Here is a 13,410-nt window from a genome sequence, read left to right on the forward strand (position 1 = left end):
TGACCTATTCATTGATCATATTTGATCATTTCATTCCCTTGTCTTCTCCAGAAAATCAGAAGCACTTTGAGAAGCAGCGCTGGCCCCCCGTCTGGTTCCTCAAGGAGGAAGACCGCTACAACCGCTCAAAGAAGGAGCGTGAGCGTGAGGAAGAAATCCTGCGCAAGCAGCACACCAAGCGTGGCTGGTGCTTCTGGAGACACCCGTCCTCCTCTGCACCCCACATCTCCTGAGGGAGCATCCTTATCTGGCAACCACTACCACCCACACCCAAACCGCTCACCCTGTCTCGGCCTCAAGACTCACAGCTGAGCCTGGGAAGACCTGTGTCTGTGTCCAATGTGTGCGTCCTGGCTGATGGACATTTGTCTGGGGCCACTTCACCCCCGTTCTTCTGCCTTCCCTCGTCAAGCCAGGTTTAATGCCAAGCCTGAGGCAAAAAGCTGTGGCCCATAAAAGAGTTCTTAGCTCATCAACTGAAGGGGAGCATTTCTCACTCTGTCTTGTGTGTTTCACTGTGTTAATTCAGCAAGTTTGGAGGCCTCATAGGGACACCACATAGGGAATGTCTTCATGGCAGTGATCTGCCTTTACCTTTTAAGACTGTTATTCTTGTGCTACAACTACAAACCCACGCATCCTCACTCACCCCCTCAGTACCAAGCCTAGGCGCTGGCGCCCGAGCATGCATAGAGCATGGTGCTGTTGTGATGAGCTTCTCCTGTGAATCTTATTTCTGGGGAAAATATCCAACATATACGAGCTACAAATACCTTGCACCTAGCACCTAAAACAGCGTCAGGGATTTGTTATTCTGTAAACCGCAAAGGTAAATCCAGCTGAACTGTGGTGCATGCTTTTTGCCTCAGTAATGAATAACCTTTGCCTATTCTCTCGGTAAGAGAAAAAAAATTGCTTTGGATCTTCCGTAGCCCCTTTCTAGCTCTTTATGCTAATTATTTTTTGTTTTCCAGTTTTCCACTGAGGCACTATTGGGGAAATTCCACTCAAGGGCCCTCATTTATCAACATTGCTTACTAACAAATCTGTGCAGATATTGCGTTTACGAACTTTTCAGCATAAAATGTGGGATTTTTCAAAACGAACGTTTGCTTAGGTTTTGGTGTGTATTTTTGCATGGAGGCACAAAACTAATACTGATAAATTTGTGGCATCAGTTGCGGCCTAAATTGGAGAGACACCTGTTCTACCTGTTCATGTACAAGTTCTTTCAACCATAATATTAGCCTACAGGCACATTTCAGAGAGAAATGGGGATATAGCAGGTATTTCCCCAAACACCACAAACAGAAATATTAAACAGCACAGCTTAATTAGTCTCCACAGTATTGATTAAAATCTCAGCCTCAGAAAGAAGTTTCTTTCCAAAGCTGAGATTTTGATTTACTAGTTTGTTCGTGAAAGTTGTAGTACCCTTTGAAGCGATGCTTACATACTATATATGGTTAATTGTGGGTGTGTCTGTATTTAACCGAGCAGTGAAATGCACATGCACTATGAACAATTTATATTTATTAAGCTTTATAGTGCACACTTGTGCATATGATATGCATACTCACTGTTGACAAATCCCAGTTTTGCTGTGTAGATGAAACTGTTCAGAGGCTTTTCTACGCAATGTTGACACATGAGGGCCAAGAATTTTATTGCTACCACTTAAAGTTGACTATGGGCAGAAACAGAACAATAAATAAACATGGCACGATGCTCCGCTCATTAACCTACGAAGGCTCTAATAAAGCACCAAAGAGACGATTCTGGTGTGGGAAAAGTAACACTGAGGTCTTAATTTAGGGCTATTCCTACCACTGCCATGGGAGTATTACCATTCTGTAAAGTCAGTTAGATGATTAGGCTTTTGTTCTGACCACTAGCAAGTTTTATAATTTACTTGCATTTACTTCTCCAAGCCACTAGAGGCAGTGTTGTTTCTTCAGTTGTATAACGCTTTAGACCAAGGAAATTAATCCAGAATTCTTGCCTTTTTTTGTGGTTTCCCACCTTTATATGAGAGTAACCTTTCAAGATTTTTGTCCCGGAGTTTTAAAATCTACTCATTTGCAACATAACCAAAAATAAGGTTGCCATGTTTTTCCTTTCTCCTTTTTGCTACGAACTAAATTAACTTCCCTCAGTCTAACCTGCTGCGTTCTACCTCTGCAGACAGAAAGAAGTTTGGGATTCAGTCAGTGTGGTGTCTTTTCTTTCTTTTTTTTTTTTTTTTTTTTTTGTAATTTGCAAATATAAGACCACAGAGCTATACCTTCTCTTTCCAGTTCATGCAGTGAAAATGGTGCTTGGAAATACTAAATATCACAGTGATAGTATTCTTTTCTCACAGTGGTTATTTTTCTCTTGCTTATGTAATTAATTACTTTGTGTGACAATCCTAAACAAAAAAAAAAAAAAACTTGACTATTTAGGAAAGCAAAGGTGTTGGCTAAAAGATTGTTTCTTTTTTTTTTTTCAAAAAGCTTTATGACTTTCATTTGAAAGGCTTGTAGCAAAATGGAAGATGGGCTTTGTGGTATTACTGATCTACTCTACTGATGTGGTATTAATGTGGTAACATAGCACAGCTCAGTATTTATAACCTCTCCACTTTTGTCCCTACATCAAGTATCAAGTATTTCTCGAACACATTGTGCTGTTTCGTATCTGGTGATCCTTATTGCCCTGTGCCTGTTACATTATCGAAACTGAGTACACAGTAGACATCATTGTTATTTAGGTATTTGTTTGCTTGGGCTGTGCTGAAGAAGGCGCTATATTCTGAAAGCTCAGTTTCACATGAGTGCTATTTTTGTAAATGTTAAAACAGAAAAAATGTTAAACTTTTTTTGTAGCACCTTTCACTATTTCTGGCTTTCAGATTTTTCACCTCCGTGAGGCTGCACCCAGGTGCCGGTGGTAGCTAGCTGGAGACATATGATGTGGAAAGATTTTTTCTCACTAGAGACATGCTAGAATAATCAACAGCTACTGAAATAGATATGCGAGAGAATCTCAACGGGCCCATGTGTGAATGAAGCTGATCTTTGGAAGGAAGGAAATAGCAAAAGACTTTAACACACAGAGGGGCTCTTTTTGCTAGATCTTAAAAAAGCTAAGACATTTTAGATAATTAAAAATAGCAGTTGGTGATCTAAAATTAGCCTGTGTTCCGCAAAATAATATGCCGGTTAATACACCAGTTTACAATTGCTCTGCTAAATAACTGTCTCAGTACTAAGCACTTCAATAGCAACCTATGTTAAAACAACTATAATATAGTTCTCGTAAACAAATCAATAGTGTTTACTTCTTATACAGTGTATTTCTGTTCTTGAAGGTGGAACGTGTTGCCTTGGTGATTTTGGGCACTTTTTTCCGTCCCTTACACATTTTCTGTCTAGATCTGTCGTGCATGACTGACTGTTCCTAAACTCCAGCATTTAAAAAGACATTACATTTTGTAGCATGGTAAATTTTCTTCCATAAAAAGGTGGACGTTTTTAGCTCCATGCAGTTTGTGTTCATTGTTTGTTGGTGAAGGCAATGATGTCTTTGTATATTACCTGTGTGCTTTATTGTTATTGCCTTTGCTAAGTTTAGGTTTTAAGAACAGATGGGGTGTATGCTGTGTTTCTGTAGTTCTGGGACAGTTTTGTGGATTTTGTATGAGTATTATTAGAAAAGTTATTACGGCTTGGGTAACATTTTGAGACTTTTTTCAACAGCGCTAACAATTGATAAGCCCTTATTAACAGTGTAACAGCCTATGCACTTTAGCCTAAATTGTGAAAAGCAAACTTATTTTCCTGATTTTATAGTGATTGCCTTGAATTTTACATTGTAACATGGTGAGTGATGCACGTTTACAGGAAATGTGCATGAAGAATGGTCTCTTGGACATGATTGCATGCAGTCATGCGTACATTTGTATTACGAATCAGGTGTGCACTTTGTCATTAGTCTGTTCTCCTATATGAGCCCATATACAAATGTGTGTTACATTTAGGGGAAACTCTAATGACCGTTTTATACACAGTTTTTAACTGGTATCATGTCCTTGCTCAAAAAAAAAAAAAAGAAAAGAAAAAAAAAAAAAAAAAAAAAAACCTACACCATTTTCCCCCCAGAGGTTGCAATAGTAATGCTCCATAGGGCTCAGTGTTGTTGTATCCTGGCATTACCTGTGCCTTTGACTTTTTTTTTTTTTTTTTTTTTTATTAAGAAAAAAAAATCATGTTGCCTTTCTGAAGAGGGCCTCTTACTACTGCCTTTAGATGTTGAATAATTGTAAAGAAAACCATGTGTGCACACACAGGCACTTAGCCAGGCAGCTGACCACCGCATTCCTCCTCTTACTGTCAGTGCCTGTGGATGTTATGTAGCACAGCTTACTGTTCTCTAACCTGTCTTTATGCTGCATCCTTTTCATTGCTTTTCTTGTATGAAATAGTTCCAGCTCTCTTTGTTTTGCTGAACTGAGTGGAAATAAATGCTTTGGGTTAGACGTGATCATGCTGGTACAGCTGCGGGAGAGTACGTACAGCCTACATTAGTCATAGCAGTTGGACGCTCATGCCCTCTACAGAAGCAAATGAGAACTATTGAATGCAGCTTATTATGCAGCACGCATTTTATGGTGTGATGGAAAGATTTTGCATTATTGGGAAGCCAAGGGCTGCACATGCTTCTTCCAGCGCTGCTGTTTCCTGTCTGATTCAGCATCCCCTCTCCAAATTGTTCACTATTCTTTCTTCCAAATATGGTTTCCTCATTTTCTGTACCTCACACTTTGTATACGTACCTCTTCTTAATTATGATGATTTTGATTAATTGCAGAATTTGATCTTTGGGTAAAACCCAATCTTGTAATTTCCATGCAGTGAATTCATAAGACAGAGCGTTAGGTGTTTGTGGTTTAGATGCTTTATGCATTTTTTTCATGCATCTTATACAAACTGCTGTGGGGAATAACAATATGCAAAGGGGTTAATATTATCAAACTTCGATTATACAGCTCTCACCTTCAGTGGAAGTGGCCTTCTTTAAACTAACATGCCAATTCTAACACTAATGGTATCGTCAGTTTTACATACAATGCGGATCTCCGTCTCAAGGCCACCTCGATGTTGGAGAGCGGTCAGCATCTGAGTAAAAGCTGATGACCATTCTTCCTTTTGTTCTGTTCTCTTTATATTATTATATGATTATTATACCATTAAGCACTTTGTGTTAATCTTGTTAACTTCTTACTTCTTTTGAAAATTGCTGTTAATGTAATGAAACAAATAAAGAGCACACACAACACACTATAAGGGCTTTTTTTAAAAAAAAATTCAAAAAAAAAAGAAAAGAAAGAAAGGCAACAATCAGAATGTTTTGCAGATGCTGCAAAAAATGTTTTAATGAAACCTTTGTAATACTTTTTTTGAACCACTGTGATTTGTACAAAATGGAACAAATAAGTAGGGGAAATGCCGTTTCAGTATTCTAATGTTTAACTGGGCTTTTAATAAACTTTAAGTGGATTATTTGATGTTTGCTTTTTGTATTTTTTTCCCCTGAAATGATAAAATGAGATAGTAGTAAATGATACTCATCTGTAGTTTTATATGAAGTATTTAGCAAAGAGTGTACTATAGTATAGAATTAGATGTATATTTGTCAACGGGAGGGAACAATATGATAATTTTATGATAAAATATGATAATTTTCATATAACAATTAGTATGAAAAGGCAAGAAGGTGGTGCACTCGCTAAAAATGTCAGTGAGTAGATTGGTTACTCTAAATTACCCCTTGGTGTGAATGTGTGTGCATGGTGCCCTGCAGTGGACTGGCATCCCATCCAGGGTGTATGTATTCCCGCCTCACACTCCGTGCTCTCAGGTTAGGCTCCAGATCCACCACAATCCTGACCAGCAGTTACTGAAGATGAATGAATGTAGCATGTGAGAGTTTGTAGAGTGTTTTACTGGACAGTTCCAAAGAATGACCAAAAGAGGGAGTCAGAGATCAATTCAGTAATCCAATGGACCATCAGACCAGCAGATTATATATATATATATATATATATATATATATATATATATATATATATATATAAAATACTAAATTGTATGTACTTGTTTTTTGGACAGTTACTGTTGCATTGTAAAAGCAAATATAATCTTTTTCTTAATTTTCCTTAGCTGATAATGAGCTCTTGTAGCACTCTTAGGTCAGTTTTAGAAAGCTTTTAAATCCTTTTTTGTTTACTGCATTTTAAGTTTTTTTTTTTTTTTTTTTTTTTTTTTATGTTCTAAATGTCAATATTATTTAACAAAAGTTCTGCTCTTTGGCAAAAAAAAAAAAAAGGGTTGTGGAAAATCCACTATTATTTTCAGGCTTTGTGTTATTGAAAAGCATAGAATGAAATCTAAGACTGTATTAAGACTGTATATAAGACAGTATTGCCTGTCTAGTCCTGTTAATCATACCACTTAAAAAAATTCTCACACACTAAGCCAGAGCAATACTGTTCTCCTGACCTAGCATTTGCAATGATGAAGTGTACTCTGCCAAGAAAACTTGTAATAGTTGTTATTACTACATGTACAGTCTACGATACACGTCAGTCTAATGCAAAGCTAGTATTTTCAAAGCTATACTCTTAGAAAAAACAGTAAATGTAGCTTTTAGGCTACAGACGATTGTTACAAAATGGGTAAGAGGTGGATTTAAAGTACCTTCAAAACACATTACATAACTGGACATTACTGAAGGTGTCACTGTTGTACATTTGAGGCTACATCAAATGTACAACAAGGATCAATCTCCCATTCACTCTTAATCCAGACAGAACCATATAATAAGGTCATAATTTACACTGTTTGTGCCTTGGGGAGCAGAAATATACAGTACTTTTATTCTTACAGTGTATACAAAGCCAAGTGAGCAGCAGACCACATTCAGATGTCTTATTTATTTACTATATTTCTTCTGTAAATTTGATCAGATTGTGTCATTTCCATCTAGACAGGCAAAGTATAATTCAGACTTTGTCTATAGCTTAGCAGAAGCACTCTTTCTAACTAAAATCATCTGTTTTGTTTGTAATCCGAGCCTCAGATTTAATTTCATAAAAGTATGAAAAAAAACAAGCTACTTCAGACTTTCATGGAGTCTTTTGACTGTAACTACTGGATCTATTTGTATAAGAAGCCACAAATGTATGTATAAATTATGAGGTCTGATTGGACATGTGTAGTAGCCTGTCATCATGTCATTTGTTTACTCACAGCCACTCATTATGATGTCAGTTTAGATGAAAAGGCAACTAGGCTTTTTTTTTAATTAAATTCTTTTTATTCTTGTGTTGTGGTCAGACCAAACACAAACAACATTTTCCTGGTAAAAACAAAAAAAAATTGAAATGAAAAAGGATGAATGAAAAGGATGTAGGACATTCCTCCTCCAGTCTGATTTCTTAGCACTGGAGTACCACAAGTCTGCATGCTGAGCACTCTACACTACCTGCCCTTCACCTATGACAGCATACACACCCATAACTCCAACACCATCATTAGGTTTGCAGATGACAACCTTATTATAGAGTTGGTTCTAGCAATGATGAGCTATCTTGTAATTAATGGGGGAGTGCAGAACCCACTGACAAACCCCACATCTTCTCCAGCTTCATGTTCCTAATGACGTCTCCTTCGCATAAAATCAACTGGTATAAAAACTTGACTTCACTCCACATCTCTCACGTCATGTAGCAGCAGCGCAAAGCATAATATAATGCGGATACAGGTCAAGAGCTTCAGTTAATGTTCAAATCAAGCATCAGAATGTGGAAAATGTGACCATGGCATGGTTGTTGGTGCCAGATGGGCTGGTTTGAGGATTTCAGAAAGTGCTGATCTCCTGGGATTTTCACACACAGCAAAACAAAAAACATCCTTCACAGTTATATGAAGTTATATGGCAGTTATATGAGCTGAAATGCCTGGTTCAAGCTGACAGGAAGGCTACAGTAGCTCTAATAACTACTCTTTACAACTGTGGTCTGCAGAAAAGCATCTCAGAACATAGAGCATGTTGAAACTTGAAGCAGATGGGCTACAATAGCAGAAGACTACTCTTGTGTGCAATACTGCTAGACAGAGTTGGAACCCAAATAATTCTTACCCTGAACCAGACCAAGGCAAAACCATTAAGAGAGCCCAAGTTATTCTTATAACAAGAATCAACAATCAAATTCACAAACTGCAGTGTTGTGTTTCTATATACAATTAAGTACGGTCATGTAAGAAACTGTTCACATTCATCATAAATTGATCAATTAACATAATATTAGCAGAAGATAAAGCTAAAAAAAAAAAAACCCTACATACTCCACCTGGTTATTCCAGGGCCTTAAACTGCTTATATGCAGAAATGAGCCTGAATGTAGTTTTTGCAGTTCTAATAGACGTCAGAGCTATTTCTATTAAAAAAATTTGAATTGCCCAACACCACTTCAATCCATAATGAAGAGAACTTTAATGTTCTGTTTTGATTAATGTTTTTTTTTCCCTTTTGGCAGTGATTAGTATTTACAGCAAGTTAAGCATGGGAGATTTTGTGTTGCTCATTTTCTCGACATATTAAGCCATGTTAAGCTTTTTTGACATTAGGCATTTTAGTATGTCTCTCTCAGTATGACTCTATGGAGTTATGCCTGAAGCTCCACCTTCTTCTTAGTTAACTTCCTATAAATTCCCATCTCTCCCTTTCCCTACTAGAAACAAATATTCTGCACCCACCACCTCCCTCTCTTCTCACTTTTACCAAAAAATCCTATCAGTCCTATCCAATCCTATCCTAACCAGTCTTTATTGGAGGACCTATCTATCTAGCTGTTCAATTCTCCCCACTTTTTACAGTTCCACAATCACGCTTCAGGTCACAAATGCTTTGGTGGAGTCTGTACTGAAAAGCGAATGCTAGTGTTACAGCACACAGAATACTCATTTCTCTTTTTGATGTAGTTTGAATCCTTCTGTAGCATTGTTAAGCAATTCAAATGGAGTTTCTGCCACTCAAAATAAATAAAAACATTAAGTTTTTCCTGGACATGAATTATATTTCCAACCATTCGCCATGAAACCTATTTTTCATCTCGCTCCATACTGGTCATTGCAGCTCAGCCATTTGTCAGATTGCGACTCTCCTGAGATGTCTGGCAGGCTGATCTTCCTGTCTAACTCTTCCACGTCCTTTTCCTCTCAACACTGGCACTCAGAGAGCTGAGTCAGCACACTGTGAGTCGTACTTGGCTTGATTAAGTATTCACATGATGTATTCTTCCTCACTTCTCTCTTTCTCTCTCTTTCTCTCTCTTTCTCTCCCTCTCTCATGACACGGTACTTTCTAGTGAGTTGGTTCTGAGATTTTATTGGACTGGGCCATAGGCCGGGTTTTTGTCAGTCACATAAATGTGAGACGTGTGATGGTGGTTGCCATGGCAGGAGTGTGTGATGTGGGGACAACACACACACATCCAGCAAAATTTCCAGTAACAGTTTGAGGGGGGAGCACTGCCACAGATGTTTTAGAACTGACTCTGTAGTTGTAAAATTTGGGTCTCATTGATGTGTCCATATGGATGGGTGGCCATGAGACCACATAGGCATTGTGTGTGTGTGTGTACACGGATGCTGATTACAGCCATAAATTTTGCGTCATCAGCTCTGTAATAGTGATGGCTGGTCATGCCGAATGGGCCAAAAAAAGTTCTACTACCAATCAGTACCCTGCCATTACTATTATGACACCATTATGGTTGAGCCTTATAGCATATGGTCTCCTTGTGGGTATAAGCAAATTGTTTATGCATATACCCAAGAACCCAAACTCATTGAAAGACAGATAGGTAGCACCATTTAATTTTTAAGTCAAGTTTTTCATCATGCTGTATCTCTTCCGAATAGCAAGCAAGGTAAACAGAAATGCTATGCTTACAGTTAGTTAGTGCTTTTGTTCAAACCACACAAAACATATGGTTGTTAATCCAATTGGTGTATTGTGTAATCACTGAGCCAACATTATGTGAATTATTGAAAGTAATCCACTTGGTTCATGTTTATTACACCCAGTATTGTGTTTCACATGTGCCTTCACAATCACTACCGATCATGTTTTATGAATGTGTCAGACAAGAAGGCTTCTGGGTAATCACTTGACTGGCAACTGGCTGTGTGAATCTACAGGCTGAGCTAGAAAGAAAACAGCCCCATGCTCTACTTCATATGTGTATTTTAGATTATCTCCGCTGATGGTGCTGTTGGTTCACAAAAGTAAAAAGAAAATCCACCTTGAGCCATCTGTTAACAGCAACAATGGTGTGGAAGACAACAACTGATTGATTGATTGATTGACTGATTGATTGATTGATTGAATGAATGAAAAAAGGGAGGGCTTAGCCCTGCTATTGCCAGCCCTGGTATTAGATATGTTCAGTGGTGCCCCAGTGCAAGCCACAGCCAGCCCAGAGATTCATATTTACCTTCAGGAATTCATTTATTCTCTCTGAGGCGGTTTTCCCAATAAAGATTAACAGAAAGGTCACATTCTTGCTGGAAACCGGATCACTACCGATATAGGAAACATAACAGAGAAAAGATCTGAGTGGCATTTTTCTCTCTCCAATTTAAAATGCCTGTGAATATGTTATTTCTTTACATCAACTGATTAACTTGCTCATAAGGTTGTATAAGTTTTTACAGCACACTTACTGTATTACATTCTAAAATTTCACATGTTGTTGTCTTACTCATCATTAGTGTCATACAATATCATTATCATTTAATGCTTGAAACCTCAAAACCACAAATCTGCACATCTTCCATTCTCCCTCCCCTGAAATATAAGTGTTAAACTGACCCTGATTTTGCATTCCTCCACTGTGAGCTCATGGTTCTCACCTAGTTAAAGCAACTGTTTTCGTGCTTCAGAGCAGTATGTGGAAGGCCGAAGCTTTGCCGTGTTAAACATCCAAAATCATTTCAGCAATGTTTGTGAAAACGTATGCCACACCGTTCAGGGCGTCATGGGCTTGAAGAGATTGAAGAACCAAGATTTCCTATTTTATTTGGGCTGACTTGTGTAAATAAGGATTCTGGCTGATAAAAAGCAGCCAGTAAATCTATAATTCCTTCAAGTTGTTTCATCTTAAAAGTCTCAGAAGCTGACAGGCATTATTGAGCTGGCTGTAGGAGGACTCACTGGCTAGAGGAATTTAACAACTTCTTGTTTTTTATGTGTTCAGGGGTGTACACAAGAGTGAAGCTCTCCCAACTAGAGCTATAATTCTCCCAAATTGTTATCCCATAAATATGCCATCCCAAGTCCAAACACATTACTGATTGGCTTTAGTGCAAGCCTTACAAATTCCTTACAAATATGGCATACCTTACAGCAAGAGGAGGGAAAGGAACTCACCTCCTCTTTACTAACCAAATAATGAGCTCTCCTATCTTTAGCTATTTTTAGCTTGCACATTACTCAAAAGCTAATAATGATCTCATGTGTTGTACAGTATGATTATATACAGTATGAATATTTTACATTTAACAAAAGGTTAATCACTGCTACCATAATATGGCTAATATTAAGCATTAGCTTGTAGCTGAGACAATAAGTTTGGGTCTTCTTAGTCTATTTTAGGCCAAGGTTTAGCCGCCTGACCATCATTTCCATGTCCGGTAAGCAAACAGAATAATATTAGTGTGTTTTAGTTGTGAGAGAAAGTTATATTTGGTGAGTTACTGTACATAATCACAAAATGACAAATCACAAAATGTATTAGACTGTGTCTGTTACAAACATGCATGCAGTATAGTGGGTGTACATTTAACACTGCATATTAGTAATATGTCCCAACAGTTTAAAAACTCAACTAGAACTTTGTATTTTAAGCATCTTTTATTAATAAACATTTAAACCTAGTTGTACTAAGAGAACACGGCCTTATCTACAAGGTTACTGTAATATTACTGAGATTATACTTGAATTAAACATACAACTTTCAGAAAACCAAGACCCCTTCGCAACAAGCTATTAAACTCAACCAGCTCCTTGTTCAGTCATGTAAGCTCAACCCTTTCTCAAAGCACAGCACAATCAAATCTCATGGTCAACTTTATTTTATTTCATTATCACAGCTTGTCAACACAGGAGATACATTCTGCAGGGCATCAGCAGTCTCGCTCTCCCACCCAGCAAGAAAAATAACACTTTCCTTGTTATTCCCTTCCTGGCCTCTAGTGTGATGAAGTAAGCTGTTGGAAAAGAAAGCAATACTGCATGCATGGACATGCTTCAGTGTCATAGCTGTGATTAAACACAAGCATGCCAGAAGTGTGAGAACCACATGGTGGAATAAATATAGCTATTTTTGTAATAAATGATGAACCTGTTTTTAAGTCAGTGATGGTGCTCTGATAATCATGTTCTGATAATCATCACTTCCTTATCAAAATTGTGGTTAAAATCTTGATTGCACCATTTCTATACTCTGTGAAGGAACCAGTTGTTTTATATGTAAGGACATTTTTAAAAAAGTATTTGCGCATACCCTAATAGTCAACCTAGTGGACTGCCTGCATGTTTTGGGACTGTGTCTGTGTAGTAGGACGGATACACTGTATTGCATGAGACCGGAACAAGACAGAACAGTTGGACCCACATAGTGATCTGTGTTTATAGAACCATCATTTGCGGAAAAGAAACCTGATGGAAAGTAATGCAGTATAATACAATCACATCACATAATGTTGGCTCTGTTACATGCCCTTGGAAAGGAAATCATCCCACAAGGTCTGTAAATTCGCAGTCATTTGTACTTGATAATGCTGGCATTAAGGCTGTGCTCAGGGCTCCACAGAGACGAGATAAAGCATTCCTACCATAGTCGAGAATTGTTTCTGCTGAAGAAGTTTAGAAGGTTTGAGAAGCATGGCATTTCATGTGGATAAGGAGGACCAGAGAAGCTAAACAAAAACACATTATCACCAAAGAGAGGGGAATAACGAACACTGACCTTTGGCCTGGCGTGCATATCTCTGTGGCGTTGAACTTTGACCCATCTGTCAGGTCTGAACACAAAGAAACACGGTTGTCAGTGGATGTTTATCGACCTTAGAGTACCACATTAAAGAAAAACTGCATTTCTTAGTTTGTGGATCTATTATCACACCTTCCCTGTTAAAGTCTTAAGATATTGGAGTGTTATTAGCACAGAGATCATTTTTAGAACTAGTATACTGAAATCTGGGGGAAAAAATCAACAGTTAACACATTATTAGAGATAATTGCTTAGACATAAAAAATACTGTTTTAAAGTGAAAACAAATCTGTCATAATAAAAGCAAT

At 37.8% G+C, this 13,410-nt stretch overlaps 1 protein-coding gene across 6 annotated transcripts in view; it reads left to right on the forward strand.

The window, feature by feature from the left end:
* Positions 1-5,543, forward strand: part of rhobtb4 (Rho related BTB domain containing 4) — a 39,883-nt gene extending 34,340 nt beyond the window's left edge. For 5 of the 6 annotated variants that reach the window (XM_034298936.2, XM_034298938.2, XM_034298939.2 and 2 more), the window contains one exon: positions 52-5,543. In XM_034298936.2, the coding sequence (XP_034154827.1) occupies positions 52-233 (182 nt within the window). In that variant the 3' untranslated portion in view covers positions 234-5,543. The remainder of the gene's footprint in view (positions 1-51) is intronic. The other variant, XR_004577096.2, reaches the window with a different exon arrangement.
* Positions 5,544-13,410: the final 7,867 nt, after the last annotated feature.

Source organism: Pangasianodon hypophthalmus, chromosome 24 (assembly GCF_027358585.1).
Source record: "Pangasianodon hypophthalmus isolate fPanHyp1 chromosome 24, fPanHyp1.pri, whole genome shotgun sequence".
Lineage (NCBI taxonomy): Eukaryota > Metazoa > Chordata > Actinopteri > Siluriformes > Pangasiidae > Pangasianodon > Pangasianodon hypophthalmus.